Raw genomic sequence first — 20,614 nt, 5'->3', positions numbered from 1 at the left:
ACTCTAATCCTGGTTGATTCCTGCCTTATTATTTATGGCTTTATCCAAGCCAGGTTCTCCAGTGTTCCCAATTTCGGGACTTACTCAATATCATTTCATTATGTATTTTTCCTTAAATCACAGTTGGATTCTGTGCCTTGAATTAAGAATACTGATCATTATGGAACTTACTGTGAAGAGTTTTCGCAGGTCACGAACTCACAGGGAAATGGTGGTAGTGGTTTCCTCTTCTGGTTCTATATTAAAATTCCCTAGAATGTTTGAGGAATGCCAGCGCCTCAAACCAACCCAAATCAATCACATTGTATGTCCAAGATTCAGGTATTGATACTTTAAAAAAATAATCTGTAGGTGATTCTAATGTGAGGAATTAATACAGTCCATCCCTAAATTATGTCCACTAAGAAGCCCAGAAGATACTTCTTTTACCAAGGCTCTGGGTAGCTACAGCATTCTTGAAAATCCCTTTTGTAGCTATTCTCTCTAAGCCAGAAATTGTAGAAACATTGCTTTTGGAGTGAGTTCTCTGACTTCAGTGTAGATAACAGGATCTCAGGGAGCAGTTGCCAACTACCCATACCTAACTTCTAGGAGTGAAGGAGGGCACAGTTACTGTTATTGTTCGGAAGTCCTGCGTTATGATCACAGTGATTGGTCCAGCTAGGATCTTTGGTGTTGCCAAGTTAATGATGGGTTCCTAGGAATAAAATGGATGACAAGCCCACAAAGTGCTTATTTGATTAGTATAAGTGGAAAATTTTCAAGCCTGGCAACTGGAATTCTGACTTGATTCATCTTTTGATAGTCATTGATCTATGTCCAATTTTCAGACCTAAGTTAGTTCACACACTCAGAGCCCTTGATTAAAAAAAAACAAAAACAAAAACAAAAAACAAACAAACAAAACAGACAATGCCCTTGAGGCTGAAACCTGTGATAACATAATAGGTACCAATGAGACTGTAATTCCTCAAGTGTCCTTGTTTACAGGTAGCTCAAAGACTTTGAATTGGCACAGGGAAAAGTAAAATACAAACTTTTCAACTTTTTTTTTCTACTAGATCTGTGTTAATTCTAATTCCTGGGGACCCCAGGACATCCTGGGAGTCAGAACACAATTGGAGTCTTGGTTCGTTTGCCATATGCCAGGCTCTTTGCAACCTTGATACCACACTGTGGTCGTTTACCCTGCTCTTGAGTGTCTAGAAGGAAAGGATATGCTTAGCAACCGGCAGAATTCACTCTTTTATTTCTTACCCTAGACCAAGAGATAAAAAGAACTAAACGGAAATCTCTGGAGCACCTTCTCCCTAATAAATAGTACATCTAAGGGAAATACAAATACTAGTGCCATTTTCAGTCTTGAAAGAAACAGGGATAATGAGTTCTTCACATTTTCTTCTAATCTGCTAGCTTGCCTGTTGCTTACAGAGGTTGGATATGAACTTTATGATACTAAATTGCTGGAAGCTTAACCAGATGTGATCTGTTAATAGTAACAAATCAATAAAGTACCTAGTTCCTGGTATGCAGCTATCAGTCTGGCTAAACTTTGTTTCTCTACCCCAAAATCAAATACTATTATATGAATTCTGTTTTCACCACAAAAACACACATGCATGACAGGGGAAGAGCATATCTCACAAAAAATAAAGGGTTTTGTCAACTTGGTATTGGCGGTACTAGGCCTTAGCCTGCCCTGAAGGCACAAATTGTACAAGTGGCTTGTAATGTGTCCATTTTGCCACATTGCTCTCTTCCCTCAATTTATATCTTTAGCTTCATGAATAGTTGCTAGTAAAAGCGAGCCTTGAATGATGGGAAATGATAGCTGACTTCAGATTTGCTTTGAAGGAAAATGGAAAAAAGAAAATCTTCCCACTGGGAAGAATCTGCAGCAAAGCATCCTATTCATCCACATGGCCTGGGCAGAGACATGGCCTGAGCTGAGTAGCTACACTGCTTGCTAGACCATGGCTAATAGTTTGGTGGTGAAGTTAAGGAAATTAAAAGAAAAATGAAAAAAGAAGAAGACTGTATTATGAATTTGTATTTAGATGTAAGACTTTTTGATTCTTATGGGAAAGCTGGGCAAAAGGCCCCTAGTGGAGAAACTTATTGATAAGTATGTGGAAACTATAACCCTTAATTAGGGATATAATCACAGGTTGATTGTACTACACTTCTACTGTGTAGAGTAGACAATTATTCTGAACTGGAATTTGCTTGGCCCACCTTTCATGCATTTGACAATCCATAAATTTACTGATTTCCTTTTATACTAAAACGATGTTTGCCCACAATCTTGCTTCTAACCAAGACATTCACTCAGATTCCTGACTTTATTTTATACTCCATGATCTCATAGCTAGCTGTTGGCCTTTCAGAACAATGGAATGGTTAAAAATGATCATGTCTATGAAGAGACAGTTGCATGCTTAGGACATGGATGCATTAGCTACTCTTAACCATCAGTTAATGAAGGGTGTTGTATCATTTACTAATCGATAGAATTGGGAGTGGCATGTTCTTAATGACATCTGTGTCATTAAGTATCTTTCTTGTCCCTAAAACACTATGTTCTGCTAGTGTCAAGGTGTGTGTGTGTGTGTGTGTGTGTGTGTGTGTGTGTGTGTTTTGTCAAGGGAGAAATGTTTTCATCAAGAGATCAGCAAATTCTATGTTGAATTAGAAAAGACTTTATCTAGCCATTTTGAACTCCTTGAAGCATCAAATTATCAATCAAAAAGGAAGGCTATGATACTGGCTCTAATGATTGATCTTGACAGTCAAGGGTAATAATATGTATGATATATTTTAAAGGACAAGACATATATATGAATAGAACCCACTTGATACCTTGGCTCCTCCCTAGTACCACCTTCGGAAGTGGTATAAATCATTTCTATTTTGGTAGGACCTGTTATAAATTAGAATTTGGTCACTCCACTGGGAAAACCCTAACCAGCTAGCTATTGGAAAAAGAATCATGAGAAGGGAGGACTAGGAGGGGACTCATGAGAACAAAAACACCTTTATGAATGGCTATAGATGCAAGATTGTAGTTTTCTCCCACATTTTCTTCTTTGACTTATCATTATATGTATGTAAGTGTGCATGTGTATTTCCTTTTTATTTTGTTTACTCTTTTATATGAGGTAGTTGTTGGCAGTTAAATTTACAATTTAGTACACATGTTAAAGAATATCAAAATAGGGTCATGGCAGACTATAGTTGTAACAGATTCAGGGCTTATGGCAGACTGTTGATTAAAATTAAAATTTGGATCATCCCTCCTTAATATAAAAGCTATGGGTGTTTTCAGCACAAAGGTAATAATTATCACATTAATTATGTGGCAGCATTTTTTAAACCTTAAAAATTTAAGGAAGGTTGCAGATATTGTGAAGTCAAAGAGATAAATTATATTAATTACTTAGTTTTTTCCCCCATGAATCATCTCAACCCCCCTTCATATATTTGGGACTTGCCTACCTCATGAGTCATAGTAGAGAAAAGAGAACACTCCCTTCTCTTACAGAATCTGGAAATCAGATACTTAGCATCCTAGCCTTTCTTCCAGCTAGAATTGGGATACGTGATGTACACTTGGACTATTGGATGCAGTCACCATGGGATTGCATGGGTAACTAATGACTCAAGTAGGCAACTGAAATGGAGACTCCATTTTGGTACTAATAAGCTGCAGCAGCAGTAGCAACAAAATCGAGTTTCCAAGGGGGATCTGTGGCTGTGGTCCAGGAATGGCATCAAGTGTCCCAAAATTGGCATTAAGTTTTTAGGGGACTTACTTTTTGGCATGGCTTCAGCTATGGTCCTGGCTGAGGTTTCACATCTTTTATTCCTGTCTTTCTCCATACATATCCTCTCCGCCTCCTCAATCCCTCAGCTCCAGCTTTCTAGAGATTCAGGAAATCTTTCTAGATATTCAGAGCTACAACATATGCTTTAAATAGTTTAAATATATTTAAGTCTGCAAGAGATTTTGTTCTGTTGCATGTAACAAAAACTCTGACAGAGAAGGGATGAAAGGCAAGAAGGAGGAAGGTGAGATTAGTATTTTTTTCCTAGGTGACCTAAGGTGGAGTAACTGAAAAGAGCTCTAAATTCAAGAAGCAAAAAGCTAGAGGAGTAAGCAGAACACATTTGATACTCAAGGTAGTTTTTCAACATGGTCAGGGAGATTGGAGTTGATATACTCTTTTAAAATATCGCATGAGATGGGGGAAGTAAAGACCATAAGTAGCTGCAAAATCAAAAAGGAAAAACATATAAGGTGCTTTGAAAGTTCTGGACTGAGAGTATGGTGCTGGAAATGGACACTGAGATATGTGCGATGGGCACTGGGCATGTTATGGATGTGATAGAAATAGCTTTGTTATCATTTGAATTTCCCCAGTCTTTTCTAGGTACAGACAGGTTTGCAGTGACACTCATATTCCACTTCCACTGAGTTCTGCTTCCTCTTTCTAATGTCAGGCATTGATTGACCTCATATAAAGTGCTTCCCAGGTATTTCCAGGAATCCATAGGGGGTGTCTCATGTGGTGAAGTGAAGATGGATGTGAATTTGTCATCACACTTTCCATTGAGAGATCACTCTTTTCTCTCCCTCTGGATTCTGAGTTGGCTCCGTGACTTGTCTTCACCAACAGAATGCAGCAGAAATATTACTTAGTGTCTGAGGCTGGATCTTAAGAGATCTGCAATTTCTGCTTTTACCTCTTGGAATGCTCCTTTTTGAGCCCCAGCTGTCATGCCTGGAAGAAGCCATTTGGAGAGTGAGGGACCCAGCTATCCCACTCATTCCAGCCAACAGCTAGAGCTGAGCTCTGCCAGGCATCATCACTAAAGATTGGAGTCTTCGTGACAGAAAAACTATAAAATAAATTCTCTTTTTGTAACACGCTTTAAAATGGGACAAGGGAAGTACTGTTATTTGTTCACCACTATTTGGAATAACTTAAAATTCCTCATTTTGTAAGTATAAGTTGTGAGTCATAGTGCCCTGGAACATGAAACAGATTCAAGTAACAGACATTCAGTGTGCTCAAGATTCTCTCTCTCTTCCAATAACCGAGGCTCTTAGTTTTCATAGTTTTTCTTTACTGAAGTAAACTCATTGTGCCTGGCTCCTTCCTTTTCAGGATTTGTTCTTCTGCAAAGCCTCCTCAGTAATGCTGTGAATAGAGTTTTCCTGTTCTGCTCCACAAGTTCTCCAGACACACTCACGAAAGGTCTGTATCTCTCTTAGACTCAAGCTAAGACAGCTGCCATGCTAGGTGGATATTTAAGTATAATGTGCTAGATTTAAAGACTAGTATTGAGCTTTTACTCACCTACACTCTCCATGTGTGAGAGATCTATCAGGTGAATAAATTGGTGCAACAGGACATAACTGAGTTCCTAGAGTTTACAGTAATTCATAAAATATGCCTATTTGTGGGAAGAGACTTTCAAATCTTAGACTGGTTACATACAACACTTATGCATTTATTTCTTATGCATCAGTGGGTAAGCTCAGGATCACCTGATTTAGGCTGGGTTTGGCTGGAGCACCTCTGCTTTGTATATTTCTCCATGTTGAACTGACAGGCTAGTTCATTTTTTGAACTAGCAACATGGCAATGGCAAAAACACAAGACTGTTAGGCTAGCAAGGCTTTGCTCCATGGTGGTTGGCATGAGGCGGCTTCTGCTTCACTTGGGACACAGTGGTTGGGCCAGTCCCAGGATGTACATCTCTCTGTGAGTCAGAGTTCACCTCCATGAAGGCTTTGCTTGTGCCTTCGGGCATTATGGCATATTCCCGCTTCTCTGACCACTGCGATAGTCAAATGGTAGGTCCCAGTTGGGCCATGAGGTGGCCAGAATCAGAGGCCACCACCACTGCAATCAGGTCACCAGCACAGGTCATCGCTGCCTCTGGGCCTGGCAGGGTCCTCAGCACATGAGCAGACAAGCACGAGAGTCCCCAGTTGCCAGAGCATGGACAGACTGGTGGCTGAAAGGGACTCTGGAACCTTAGCGGGAAGACAAATCCTATTTCTTCATGGGATGTTTCTTCTATTGTCCGAAACTGACGGCTGATTCTGCCGTAAGAACATTTCTGTAAATCTCTCAAATATAGACTGATTGAATCCAGTGCACACTTTCAGTGGTATTGGACATTTTGGAACACTGTCTTTGAAATACTCTTTTCTTTTGGGTTCCTTAACATTCTCCTACTTTATTTTCTAAGCCTTGGAAATATTTTTTTTATGCATCTTTTTCTGTCTGTTCCTTAAAATTTGATGTTATTTAGAAGTCCATGCAAAGTACTCTTTTCTTTTTATGTAATTTATAAGACTTCCTCGAGGTATCTAATTTCCTCATGGCTTTGATTACTTAAATGAAGTGAAATTTCTCCTGAGATCTGACCCATATGGTGAGTTTGTGTAGACTTCTACATTTAAGTTAAAGTCAACATGTCATTTAAACCTATTTCTCTCTCTCTTTTTTTCACTCCCCTAATCTCAATTAGAAATACCCAAACCCAATAGCATTGCCTAAACCAAAAGCTGGTTCCCATACCTCGGTCTCCCGTCAATCCCCAAGTCCCACTGAACCTGTCTTCTAAATACCTCTATGATCTCTCCACTTATCTTTATTCTCATTGCTGCCATTCTAATTCAGATCAATATCATCTTATTTATAGATTAATTCAAGATTGGGTTCTTTTTTGAGATAATCATGCTAAGTGAAATAAGCCAGACAGAAAAAGATGAAAATCACATGAAATCACTTATATGTGGGATATAAACCTAAAAGCAACAAATGAGCAGGACAATCAAACAGAGACTCATGGACATGGACCATAGGCTAGTGGTTACCAGAGGACTATAGACTAGTGATTACTAGTGGAGTGGAGGTAGACTGAGTAAAGGAGATCAAATATAGGGCTTAGGGGGAGGGTGAAGAGGGTAAAGGGGATCAAATATATGATAGGTGAAGGAAACTGGACTTCGAGTGGTAAACACACAATAGACTATACAGATTTCAAATGATAATTTACACCTGAAAATTATATAATCGTATTACCCAATATTATCCCAATAAACTTAATTTTTTTTTAAAAAAAAGATTGAGTTCTTTTTTTTCTGTTGGAATTGAAAAATAGAGAAATGCATATGATAGATTAAGGGATCCCTAATCAAGGCCAGGTTTTCGGGAAAGGGAGGCTGGAGAGAGGTGTCTGAGATTAGTGGGTCCTTGAAGGGGAGAGCCGACCCAGGGCATCAATCATCTAGATGCCACCACCCAGCTGAAGTAGGTGCTTCTTGGAGGGAAGAATGTGGTTAAGGCAAAAGATAACTCCTGCTAGAAAGCTTCAGAATTTGCGGCTCAAGCAGTTTTGCTGTGGGACACCCCGAAACGAGTGACAGTGAGAGAAGGATCTTCCTTCTCTCTGTGGTAGGGAATCACTGTGGCTATTTGAATGAGCAAAGAAACTAACAGAAGGTGGAGCACTCAGGGAAGCCAAGGCAGCTACCTCCATTGGGCTCACATTTTCATAGCTAGCCAGAGCTTCAGCAAGGAGCAACACTGACATTGATTTCATGGTGGGATCAGCCAGGAGGACACGAGGAGCCAAAAGGAGTAGAAACATGGTCAGGCCATAAATGAAACAACTATCAACAGTAAAGCAATGGTGTAGGTAGTTGATGCTGTTTGGACCCTTCAGAACCTAAAAGCAGGACCTCAGAGTCAGAGCTTCCCAGCTTCCCATGGCAAGTGTTCACCAATGAATGGGGTGTTGAGCTACTCAGCCCTTAGAATGGCTGGGCAGAGATTTGGGCAGCTGGAGCGCTCAGGACTGTTGTATTGGATCACATATCCCAACAATTCTAACAGTATTATTTTCCTCAGGACTTAGTACTGTGATGAGCCACATATTGGAAGGTCTATAATTTAAGGCACCTCTAACCACCTCTTAAGGATTAAGCAACAGTTCCTTTCCCTCTGTAATCCATATTGACTGATGTCTGATTCAAACTAAAGGCTCCCAGCTCAGAGGCTCCTCCTGCAATCTCAGTTGTTAGCTTAACGTACCCAATATAGTCAATTGTGACTATTTTCAATCCTGCTTATGCCAATTATATTTAACTCAGTCATACAAAAATGCATCAGTGAAATCCCCCCACACCCAAAAACTGACTAATGAACAAGACTAGTAAATTTTGTATCTTCATATAGCTCATATTTTAGTAGAGAGAAAAACAATAAACACATGAGTTATTATAATTATCGTAATTATTATAATTAATTAAATATCCAATAAAAATGAAAAAAATTTTTAAAAGAAGAGCATTGCTATGAGATTAAGTCAAATTTAGAAAACTTGATGAAGGTGACTGGTTTAAAAATTGCAGTTAAATTTAAGCAAGAATCCTTGCAAAATTACGGAAAAATTCTAATTTTAATTCTATCTTTGACTTACTTCATAGTAATCTTTAAGTTTTCACTCCATTTTCAAGAAACTGAAACCTGAGGTGGTTTGGCAGGAATGTTACGGGGGTTTGTATGGTACACAAAATATAGGGGACCTCGTTGGAGTCCTGTTAACAAGACCTGAAACCTACATTAAAAAATTGAGGAACTCTGTGTGCTTGTATGTTTTCGATTAAAATACAATGTTCGAAGCACATGTATATTTTATTTTAATGATTTGGCAATCATTAAAATGTGCTTTTATTAATAATTTTTTTTTATTAATTGACAAACTGCATGAATAGCTTTGGAGAAGAAGTTTTTTATTCTAATCTACTCAATAAATATTTATTGAACATCAACTCCTTCAAAGCTCTGTTTAGGATATTTTGGAAGATGCAAAATGAATCCCAACCTTAATGGGCAGATAATTTGAATGAGATGAACACAAATCAGTCAAAATAGATGATAATAAGACAGACAACACCTTTCGATTACTAGTTCCTCTTCAAAAACACTAACGTTCTCAAATTATTTCTCAAAAACCTTATAAAAGTCTCTATTTTATGAACTTCAGTACATAAATTGGGCTTATCCACCATTATTCTAATTTACTATTCCAGTAAAAATACACATAATAGCCACTATTGGAATGATTCTAAAATGTTAACAAATGCAACTTAAATGGGTCTTATATTTCATATAATTAACTTGACACTACATCTATATAGAACTGATCATTTTTTTCTAACCAATTAATTCAGGAAGGAATGACACAGTTTTTTCACACTGTTCAATAACAGAACAATGCTCTATGAATTCTTCTAGCACTTGTCTCTGCCACTGCTCTGTCATTAATTGTGTACTTCTTTTTCTAACTGTCTTGAAAGGACAGCTAACTATACTTTGTATGAACCTTGGGGACATTATGTTAAGTGAAATAAGCTGATGACAGACAGACACATATCTCACTTATGTGAGATATCTAAACAGTCAATTCATGGAATCAAAGTGGAATGGTGGTTGACAGGACCTGGAGGAGGATACATGGGGAGTTACTAATCAATGGACATATAGTTTCAGTTATGCAAAATAACTGAATAAACTCCAGAGATCTGCTGTAGAATATTTCACCTATAGTCAACACAAATGTGTTATATACTTCAAACTTAAGAGGATTTATCTCATGTTTGTTTGTTTGTTTTAAGTTCTATTTCCAGTCCAAACTTTACAGACTACCTGTAATGTAGTGTTCAAAGTGCTAGCCACGGGTGTAGCCAAGGATGGGGTTGCTTACAAAATGATCTTGGCCTGTGCCCTAAAAGAGGATCACATTAGCTTAAGAGCTGTCTGAGGGGAAGCAGGAGAATTTTCAACTATGGAAGTCAAGAGGAGCAAAATTCTGAACTTCTGGACATGATGTAGAGCTGTTTTAAATTAAGAAGCTGCCCTATGAAGCCTGGCATGAACTCAGCGCTGGGGTTTATGGTGGGCCACAGAATAGGGGAGGAAAGAGCATAGAGTAGTGATGGAAATAAATAAAAAAGTTGAAAAAAGATAGAAATTTAGGTAGCTTGTAAAATTATATTTCAGTGTTGGAGGAAATCTCAAGAGTCCTCTAGTTGATGCTCTTATTTTAGTCATGAAAGGGAGGTATTCAGGGCCATCCAGTTCACTTGTGACCTACCTGGAGCTGGGATCCAAGCCTCTTGATTTTCGAATCTGTAAGAATTTTTTCTCAAAAAATAATATTGCTATAGATGATAACAAAACATACCAGGGTCTGCTAAAATTAACTACTTTAATTAGCAGTGAGACCCAGAAGCACAACAGCCCTGAGACAGTGGTCACAGGTCCCTTTCCTTTAGTGACTAGGTGAAAAATAATTTCTAGTAGCTTTGGAGTAATTCTAAAACTACTAGAGCAAAGGAAAAAAAACATGTATTTGTAGACATTTGAGAATAAGAATTGTTCTACTTTGTGCTGATGGTATGTATTAAATATATAAATTATGGAGCTATGGCCACTATGAAGTTATTTTCTGACTTGTATCATGGACAAACTTACCCTGTGTATGGGGCAGGCAATGAAATAATGATATTAATATTGGCTGTGTTAATGTGTTTCTATGGCCATTTGTCTACATTATTTTCATTTGTAATCAGACTCATACATCTCTGAACTGAAACTATAGAAGGAGCCAATTTGATCTTCTTTTACCTTTCCCACTTCAGTTGGACTCTTCTCCTTTCCTCAAATAGATGAAACTAACTCATATAGAACATTTATTGGAAAGGAAAATGAACCTGTGTATTGTTTGTACCTTCTTATTTAAAAAATATGTGTGTATATGTATGTGTACCTATCTATATCTACATATATATATATTTTAAAAGTGTTTTCCTATCTTATACATAACTAATTATATTTCTCATTTACTTCGATCGATATTGGAAAAGACCTCTGTGACTATCCTCAGAATATAATAGCCTTCTTTCTTAACTATTCATCCATTTTAATCCTCTGATAAATTTGAAAAACTGAAATTCTGTATTCAAATTGCATGTGCTTTCACACATGTAGGCACACTCCAATACAATCGTCACCAAGAGAAATAAAATGAAAATCTCATTTCTTTCAAGCTCAGAGAAGATGATATGATAAACAGCCAGTTGTCTTTCAGTTACCTTTAATTATAAGGCAAGGATTACATTTATAAGACATTAAAACTTTTCCATGTTCCAGATTCTCTGTTATTTTTTTATCCAATTCACTGGCTATTCTTTTTTTTTTTTTTTTTTTTTTTTTTTTTGTCTTTGGTGATTCTTCCTCCTCTCAAACTCATACTTTTGAAGTTCCCAAGATCCCTATCTCTTCTCTCTATACATTCTCTTGGCAATCTCATCCATTTCCATGATTTTATTTATATTATCTTTAAAAAGATTATTCTAATTCCTACTGCACCGAAAATTCCAGACTGATATAGCCACTGGTTACATGACATTTCCATTGTCAGAGAAACATCTCAAATTTAACATGGCCCAAACTCCTGCCTCTTACTTTTCTGTTCTCCTAAACTGGCTCCTCACTCATCTTTCTCATTTTGGTTAATACTTGCAGTGCATCTCTCGCCCACATGACTTAAGTCAAAAAAATCAAGCTATTTTTGGTTCTTCCTTTTCCCCTTATAATCACATATCCAATCCTTTGGATACTATATCCTTGCTGGTATTCTTGCTTTGACCCTTGCAGCCCTACAACCCTTTCTTCTTGTTGATCCAGAGTGATCATGTCACACTTGCTTTTAACTCTCTTAGAGAGCTAAAAGCCACTCCTTACCCTGATTTATTCAGCTTATCTAGACCCTGCCTAGTCTTTACTCTTTGACTAATTTCATACTGCCTTCCCTCTTGAAACATGTTAGACTTAATTTTTTTCAACCAATTTCTGCCTTAGAGCCGTTGTACTGGAATGCTCTTCCTGATATTTATGCTTTTTCTTTTTTTTTTAATATTCAGAACTAAGCCTTAGTGCCACTTTTTAGAGTGGCCTTGACCACTCAATCTAAGGTAGCACACTCTTTAATAGTATTGTCTAATTTTAATAATTGCATAGTGCTGGTCACTAGTTAATATTTTTTTTCTTATTTACTTTTTCTTTCTCCCATCCTTCAGAGTATAAATTCCATGCGATAGATATTTATCATCAATTCCATGGACTTAGTAAATGATCTATCTATCTACCTATCTATCTATACATCTGTTTATCTATATTAAATAAACTAAAGGTTGTATTAACCCACGCAAATGATAGCTTTTAAGAACTATCATCTTAAATTTTCTAAAAATGATGTCTTTGTTTTAATCTCTATTCATGAAGATTTTAATTTTATGTTGCATAAAAAACTGTGAAGTTATAAATTCCTAAACTATTTCAGTTTAAATCATCTTATTTGTAATTGATTTTTGTTAAAAAACTGAAACCAAATAATATATGTAAGAGGAGATGCATTCAAAACTGCCAGTGCACATATATTCCTCTTAAAATCTTTTAGTGTCTTTTAATATTTTCTACTTTCTTACAGTCACTGGACAAAGTCCATATACTGCATTATATTCTTGTAAAAGATGAGCTTTTTTTTTCCGAAGGAAGATAATTAATTTGAGCAGCTTAAATATAAAGTTAGCATATTGTTTTGCCATTTTCTGGAAGAAATGCTCTGTGAGCTCGAATGGCTAATTAAAAGGCTGTGCCAAACTTTAACAACTCAATAACTGTCAAACCCTTGAACATGTTTCTGCTCTTTTTTTTTTCTATTTTAACAGGTTCTGTCAATAAGAGAAATCTACTGTATCAATGTGGATGTAGAAGTAACATCACCAAAGAATAGAACACCATTGAAAATAGCCTTACCTGAGAATGAGAGTAGTGTACAATAAAGATGATATATGTAGATTAGAAATACAACACTATTAAAGCTAATGGCTAGATATTTACAAAATGCATTTATCAAATAGATATATACTTCCTGTCAACTCTAACAGTGATGTTTCCATTACAGGCCTGCTTATTTGTTTTACCAAGTTTAAGGTGTCTGTCAGTGTAATGTGGTTTCATTAATCACTTTATATTTATCATTTGATATAAAGCAACATATTCTTCTCCATAGTTATATATTAATTGAATCATCAATTTATGTATATGAGTTTACACCATTCTTTTTGGATGGTTATTTTGGTTTCTGTATGAGATTATTGAGATAAGCAATTGGCTTTCCATGTTGAAGATTTAGGGCTCAACATCTACGATATCTGACTAAGCAACAGAGTAAGTGCCCAGACTCTTTCATGCACAGGACTGTGTATAGGAGTATAATTAAAGTCAGGGTAGACTTATGCAAAGGGGTGAGTTAAAGATCTCCATCAGGAGCTTTTGCAGGTGTTCTTTTTTACCTTCAGGCACCTACCCTCTCTGGCCTAAAATTAAAGACCAATATCATGTGCTGCCCTGACATGTGATGAAATCAGAAGGGCTCATTTGGCCTGACTTGAAGTTCCTGCTATACTCTATTCTTGTTGGGTTAGGCCCCCCTAGAAAGCAACCTTCCTTATGAAAGAAGTCACACCGAGTTCCTGCGTATCTGTGAGACGTCGGTTTCAGTCCCCTGCCAGCCTGTGGATTTATTTAAATAAGCCATCCACACTCTCCTATAGGAACTGGGGCACCTCGCTCCCTTGATGCTGCAGAGCCTACCGTCCATCACCCCGTGTTGTTCCTTCTGTTTCTGAGTACCATCTATCTATGTGACCCTCCACAGCATGCAGTGTCCTCTTCCCTCCGGGCCGTGACTAATAAACTGTTGGTTTCATCTGTCCAGTGTCAGGTGTCATGTGTTGGGCCATCCCATTGCCCTATGGCAGAACTCTATCCTTCATAAAGGGGATGAAGAGAAGGTGATCCGAACAGGTGATGCTCTCTTGCCCCCCACCCCAGTTCTTTTCTTTGATCCTTCTCAAATGTGCTGCTGCCCATCATCCTTGGATATCTTGCTATGTCACTGCTAGCCTTGTACTTGGAAATAGGCTCCTCTTGTATATCCATCCCTGGGGGTCAAACATGGCATTTAGCTGATAGCATAAACATATCTGGCCCCACATGCACAACTGTATTTTAACTGGCTTTCTATAAACAAAATAGCTACCTCAGTTCTAATCCATGAGTGGGTTAGAATTTTAAGATTTTAAAGAACATTAAGAAGGCAGTCAATGGAAAACCGAAGCACTTGAAAGCACACATAGGAAGAAATGGCCTGCTTTGCATATAACCAAACCCTCTGGGGATGTTTTGGACATTTGATGATAAACTGGTAGAAGAAAGAAAAGAGAACGTGAGTAATATTCTGAATAAATAATGATGGCTAAGATTTACCAAGCTCTTTCATGTACCATGATCTAAGAATTTTACATGTATTTTTTTTTTCATTTAGTTCACACAGTAAACTTATGAAGTAGGTACAATTATCATAGATTAAAACAAAGCAAAATGAACTCCCAACACATAGAGGGTGAAATAAATTGGCCAGAGCTAGCAAGTGGCAGAGATAAGCTTAGAGCCTATAAATCTGTCTAAATACAGACCTAGGATCTTGAAAAGGACCCTGCCCTGCAGCAAACATGTGTGTGCCTGCGTGGGGAGCGACACAGATCAAGCGTGGCACACGGATTTGCAGCTCTGCCACTTACCAACGGCCTGATCTCTCATTTCCTTAAAGGGAAAAAAGCCAGAAAATAAAAAGCCATTTAGAAAGTTATTATTATTGACATAATCTATGTTAAAGCACAAGTGATGTTTTAGTTATTAAATTCATGTTTATTCCTAACCCCTTTTTATTTACTTATGCTTTCAGTGAATGTTTTCAGAGCCCCTAATATGTGCTAGTTACTCTTCTGGGTACTTGGAATGCATCAGTGAAAAAAAGCAAAGGACTCTACCCCTGTCCACTTCTTACTGTATTCACCAGATACATTCCAAATAAATTATATTCAAATATAAAATATAAAATCATGCATAATTAAAAGAAAACATGAGTACTTCTATAATGTAATAGGGGAATACTTTTCTCACTGTGTCTTAATATCTAGAAGGAAAAGTATTGATAAATTTGATAATTTTTTAAAAAATGCTTTATACATGGAAAAGAACAACAATAACCAAGTAAAAGAACAAATAACAGAATTGAAAAAGACATCGCAACTTATGTAAAAAACTTTAAAAAAGAGTACTAAGCTCATTAAAAAATAAAAAATTAGAACAGTTCACAGAAAAGGAAATGCAAATAGCTTTCAACCTTAATAAAAATGTTAAACTTTTTTGAAAATAAGAGAATTGCAAATTAAGACTATATTAAAATACCATTTCTCAATTATTAAGTTGGCAAAAGCCAGATGTTTGACAACATATCTGTTGGTGAAGCCCTGGGGAAAAAGACATGCTTATATATTTGCAAACTGATACAACCCCTATAAAGGGGTAGTGTGCAATATCTAGCAAAAATACATATCCCAGTGATATGCTGACAAAAACGTGGTTGATTTTGTTGAGAACTAGTAATTTAATCATAGGAGAATGTAAGTATAGATCAAGATTGGTAAAGTTAAATGCAGATCCTGTGGTTTTAAACTTAAAGTATGAACTTAATGCGTTGAACTTATGAAGTGTTTTTATTTTAATTTTTATACTTTAACTTTAAACATAGAGAAGGTATAGAAAGAATAGAAGACCAAAGAGCAATAGTAATGAGCATTTTTAGCACCATATTGTGGTCTATAAATACCATTCTCCTTGAAAAGGAACCATGGAGAAGCATTTTCAGAATGAGAATAAAACCTCCTGATATCTTGCCCTCCATGAAGACAATTGGAACACTGGCATAGATGCTCAGAATCAACTTTTCCAGAATCTGGAAATTAGTCAAAGGCTTGTAACAATCCAAGGAGCATTTATTATTATTATTAATTATTATTATTATTATTATTATTATTTTAAAAGGCTGAATATCAGTATGAACAGCAAATTTCATGGTGTTTATTTATTTTTATCCATTCAAATGTTGACAGACACTGAGACTGTTCCTATGTCTTGGCTATTGTAAATAATGCTGCAATGAACATGGGAGTGCAGGTAATCTCTTCTATTACATGTTTTCATTTCCTCTGGATATATACTCAGAAGTGGAATTGCTGGAACATTTGGTAGTTCTATATTTAATTTTTTGAGGAACCTCTATATTATTCTCCAAGTTGTATCAGACAAGTTCACAATCCCACCCACAGTGCACAAGGGTTCCCTTTTCTCCACATCTTCACCAACATTGTTATGTCTTGTCTTCTTGATGATGGTCATTCTTACAGGTTTGAGGTTATATCTCATTGTGGTTTTGGTTTTTGTGTTCCTGATAATTAGTGATGTTGAGCACTTTTTCTTCTGCCTTTTGGCCATTTGGATGTCTTCTTTGGAAAAATGTCTATTTAGTTCCTCTGCACATTATTTAATGGGCAGATTATTTGTTTGTTATTTTTTTGTTATTGAGTTCTGTGAGTTCTTCATAAATTTCTGATATAAACCCCTTATCTGATACATGGTTTGCAAATATTCTCCCCCGTTCTGTAGGTTACCTTCTATTTCTGTTATTTCTCTTGCAGTGCAGAAGCTTTAAAGTTTGATATATTTCCAGTGGTTTTTTGTTGTTGTTGTTGTTGTTTGTGTGTTTGGTGTCATATCTAAAAATCATTTTCCAGACCAATGTTGAGGAGCTTCTTCCATGTGTTTTATTCTAGAAGTTTTACAGTATTGGATCTTATGTTTAAGTACTCCATTTTGACTTAAATTTTGTGAATGGTAGAAGATAGGGATGTGATTTTATTTTTCTGCATGCAGTTATGCAGTTTTCCCAATACCATTTGTTGAAGAGATTATTCTTTCCTCATTGTATGTTCTTGGCTCCCTTATCAAATATTACTTGACTGCACTTGTAGGCATTTAATTCTGATCTCTATATTCTGTTCCATTGGTCTATGTGTCTATTTTTACACCAGAACCATACTATTTCAATTACTATGGCTTTGTAATATAGTTCGAAATCAAGAAGAATGGTGCCTCTGGTCTTGTTCTTTTTCACGATTGCTTTGGCTCTTTGGGATCTTTTGTGATACTATAAAATTTTAGGATTTTTTTTTCTAATTCTGTGAAAAATCCCTATGAATTTTGATAGGGACGGCATTGAATCTGTACATAGATTTGGGTAGCATGAACATTTAAACAATATAAACTCTTCCAAAAGACAAACACAGGATGTTTTTCCATTTGTTTGTGTCATTTTAGATTTATTTCAACAAAATTTTATAGATTTCATTGTACAGATCTTATACTTCCTTGGTTAAATTTGTTCCTAGGTTTTTTTTTTAAATTGATTTTGATGCTACTATGAATAGGACAGTCCTTCTTTTAAATCTTAATCATATAATTAATGGAGGACCAAATGGGGTAATCTTGCTTCTTATTAAATTAAGTTAAATTACATTTACCTTTGTAATGTAATGTACTGATATCACAGGAGTGATATGATCCTTCATATTCATAGGTCCTGCCCATACTCAAGGGGAGGAGCTTTTATATCTGCAAAGGTTATTGGGGGTTATTTTAGAATTTTGCTTGTTAAAATCATATTTGGAGGATGCTTGAGAAGGAACCCATTTTTAAATCTGATAAATAAAAAAAAAGAATTTAACATTTATCCTACCTTTTAAAATTTACTCTTTTTTTTTTTTTTTTTTTTTTTGCTCAAATATTTGATGAGGGGAAGTTTCTCTTTATGGAAGTATTCCATCAAATAAAAAAAGAAGAGATGAGAGAGGGAATGAAATCATCATTTGGTAACTTCTAATGAATTAATCTTAGGAACTGATCATGAAACACTGTTAAGATATAAATTGACAATCAGACATTGTATGCTCCTTGAAGAACAAAATACATGAACTCTGTTTACCAAAGAAATTTAATCTAAATTTGATCAAGCTTCAAAGTCTCACTATCCATATGTAGGAAATACAGCAAAGGACCACAATATATGTTATCACAGGGAAAGGTAGCAAATCTATTCTGGACTCTAGACTGAGAACTCAACAAATAAATTGGAAATTAAAAATAAGTAAATGATGGACTGGAAACTTATGAGCGACGTAAGGGTCAAATCAAGGAATTACAACGTTTTAACAAAGAAAGCCCTCTGAACTTTGAACACATGCATAAGGACTTGCCTACTGCATGATTTGGAGTCTGGAAGAATGAAGATGTGAGTTACTCTGCAAGTAGGGCCAAGACTTCTTGGAAAAATTGGTCAGAAGCAGCAGAACAATAGCCTGATAGTGAACGTCGTGCCTAGTTGCAGTGTCTCCTGCTCAGTGTCTACTATTAGTGTTGTTGCATTCTACTGCTCAGCTGCTCTACCCGTCCTCAGTAAAGGGAACCAGAGGTCAGCCACCTGCCTCTGCTCAGCCTTGTCATGAACCAACAAGCCAAGGACTTTGTTTTAAAAAGACCAGTTGCTTTTCTTTATAATACTTTGAGGCTTTTGCCTTGCCACCACCCTTATCCTTGCCTTTGGTCTGGATGATAATCTTCTAAGAGGCTGTTATATATTCCTATACATGAGTAAATTCTCAATACTTCAACTAATGGTCTCTGATTATTCTTTGTTACTTACTCTGAAGACCCTGTCTCACAGAACCTAGGTTCTTTGTGTTGGATCAGGTTTTCACTGACTTGCCTAGTAGTAAGTGTACTTTAATACTCACTGTGTCTCAAGTTCTTATTTATTTATTTTTAGTGACAATACTGATTTGGATCTTGACTCAAATGAAAATTTGTAGAAAAAATTAGCAGCACAGTAAGTGACTTCAGAATAGTGATTAGATAGTTGATGGTGTTAAGCTATTACTGTTGATTTTGTTTAGGTGTGAGAGTATCATTGCAATTATGTATTTTACAAAGAGGCTTTTTCTTGTAGAGATACATGCTGAAATATTTAAAGATAAAATATGTAGTCAGCAGTTTACTTCAAAATAATCCAGGGTGTATGTAGAATATACGAGTATAGATATAAAAAGATAGCCATGAGTTGATAATTGTTGAAGTTAGGTTACAAGTAAAGGGGGCGTATTATACTATTCTGTCTACTCTGGCATATGTTTGAAATTTCATATAATACAAAAGTTTTTTAAAAAGATTTCATCCCACATGGTCATATATTCTAGTGGAAATGAGACAGCTAATAAACAATTAACATCATACTAAATATAATTATATACTTATAATTTTAGGAGAAGATAGATTCTATTGTAAGAGAAGAGGGTATGGGGAATATAATATTCAATAAGAAGATCAATAATATGTATAATTTACATATCAAAATATATTCCTATATATCATAATCTCATATATGTACATACATGATATATTGTATGCTTATTCATAAAACTTATTTGTAAAATTACTTTAATGTTCCATACTTAGTAATGGCAGTGCTATGAAATTCATTATAGATTCGCAAAACTGTGTAATTCTTTTAGTCCCCTAAATTCAAAGTGGGATGTATTTTTTAAATAATTTAGACTCCACTTAATAGTTTTATGTTGTTTATGTCTTCTGTGTGGTGCCAAAGTTAGCTACATGAGCTGTATATACTAAGAAATTTGAAATATATTTAATAAACAAATCTGTTTTATATCTTATTGGATTTTCTTCACATCAGTTGCTGGATATTCCACATCAATAATTTCTATACATAAGAAAAGAGCTCCTTAATGATAAAAAAAATGATGGGTTTATTTTAATAAAATTCTACATTTTAAAACATATTAAAAATAATTTTTATCTTAAAGACTAGCTCTCTTATTATACTTACCCAAAACCTGACAAAGGACAGATTTTTCTTTAGCTATGCACCATTACTTTATGGAATTGCTTTTGGTTTATTGTTCTGTTATTCCAAGACTAAGTTGACATTTTCTATGACAAGACTTATTAATTTGCAGGAATTATTCTTTCTAGCAGCGTATATTCAGAATGCATCATATTAGAAGGAAGTGTGGGGTGGGCTGGGAAAAAATGGAAATGAATTGCATAATTTAATGTATTAAGGAGGAAAATGTTATGCCACAGCACCAGAGGAAATTCCATGAATTTGAATAATAGATGGCGAAGGTTCTTGAGTTCTTCAGAATATTAGAGCTTGCGATTTAGAAGGGACCCTAACAGGTCATCTGGCATTGCCTTACCTTCAGCAGAGCCTCAACTAAAGCATCTTAGACAGAAGTAAATATCCATTTAAAATTCTCTGCAGGAGGACATTCATCAAACTCTCCCTATGGGACACTTATCCTTGGGGAAATCATATGTGGATAAGTTTCTGATAATATAGAAATGGTGTGATGTTCCTGGAATGTAGCTGATGAGTGCCTGGCAGTTGCAAAGCAAAAAAAAGTTGGATAATAAATGCAACTCTAATATTTTCTGTGTGTATGTGTTTGTGTGTGTGTGGTCTTAATAGAGTCTCTATGACAGAGATC

At 35.9% G+C, this 20,614-nt stretch overlaps 1 protein-coding gene across 1 annotated transcript in view; it reads left to right on the top strand.

The window, feature by feature from the left end:
• CHODL (chondrolectin) overlaps window positions 1-20,614 on the top strand; it is a 287,033-nt gene that overhangs the window by 160,097 nt on the left and 106,322 nt on the right. Inside the window, exon 7 of the mRNA XM_036218782.1 lies at window positions 5,169-5,258. Coding sequence (XP_036074675.1) covers window positions 5,169-5,258 — 90 coding nt within the window. The remainder of the gene's footprint in view (window positions 1-5,168; window positions 5,259-20,614) is intronic.

This window comes from Rousettus aegyptiacus, unplaced genomic scaffold, assembly GCF_014176215.1.
Source record: "Rousettus aegyptiacus isolate mRouAeg1 unplaced genomic scaffold, mRouAeg1.p scaffold_m13_p_4, whole genome shotgun sequence".
Taxonomy (NCBI): domain Eukaryota; kingdom Metazoa; phylum Chordata; class Mammalia; order Chiroptera; family Pteropodidae; genus Rousettus; species Rousettus aegyptiacus.
The sequence above is the reverse complement of the archived record's forward strand: the minus strand, read 5'-3'. Positions and strand labels throughout refer to the sequence as shown.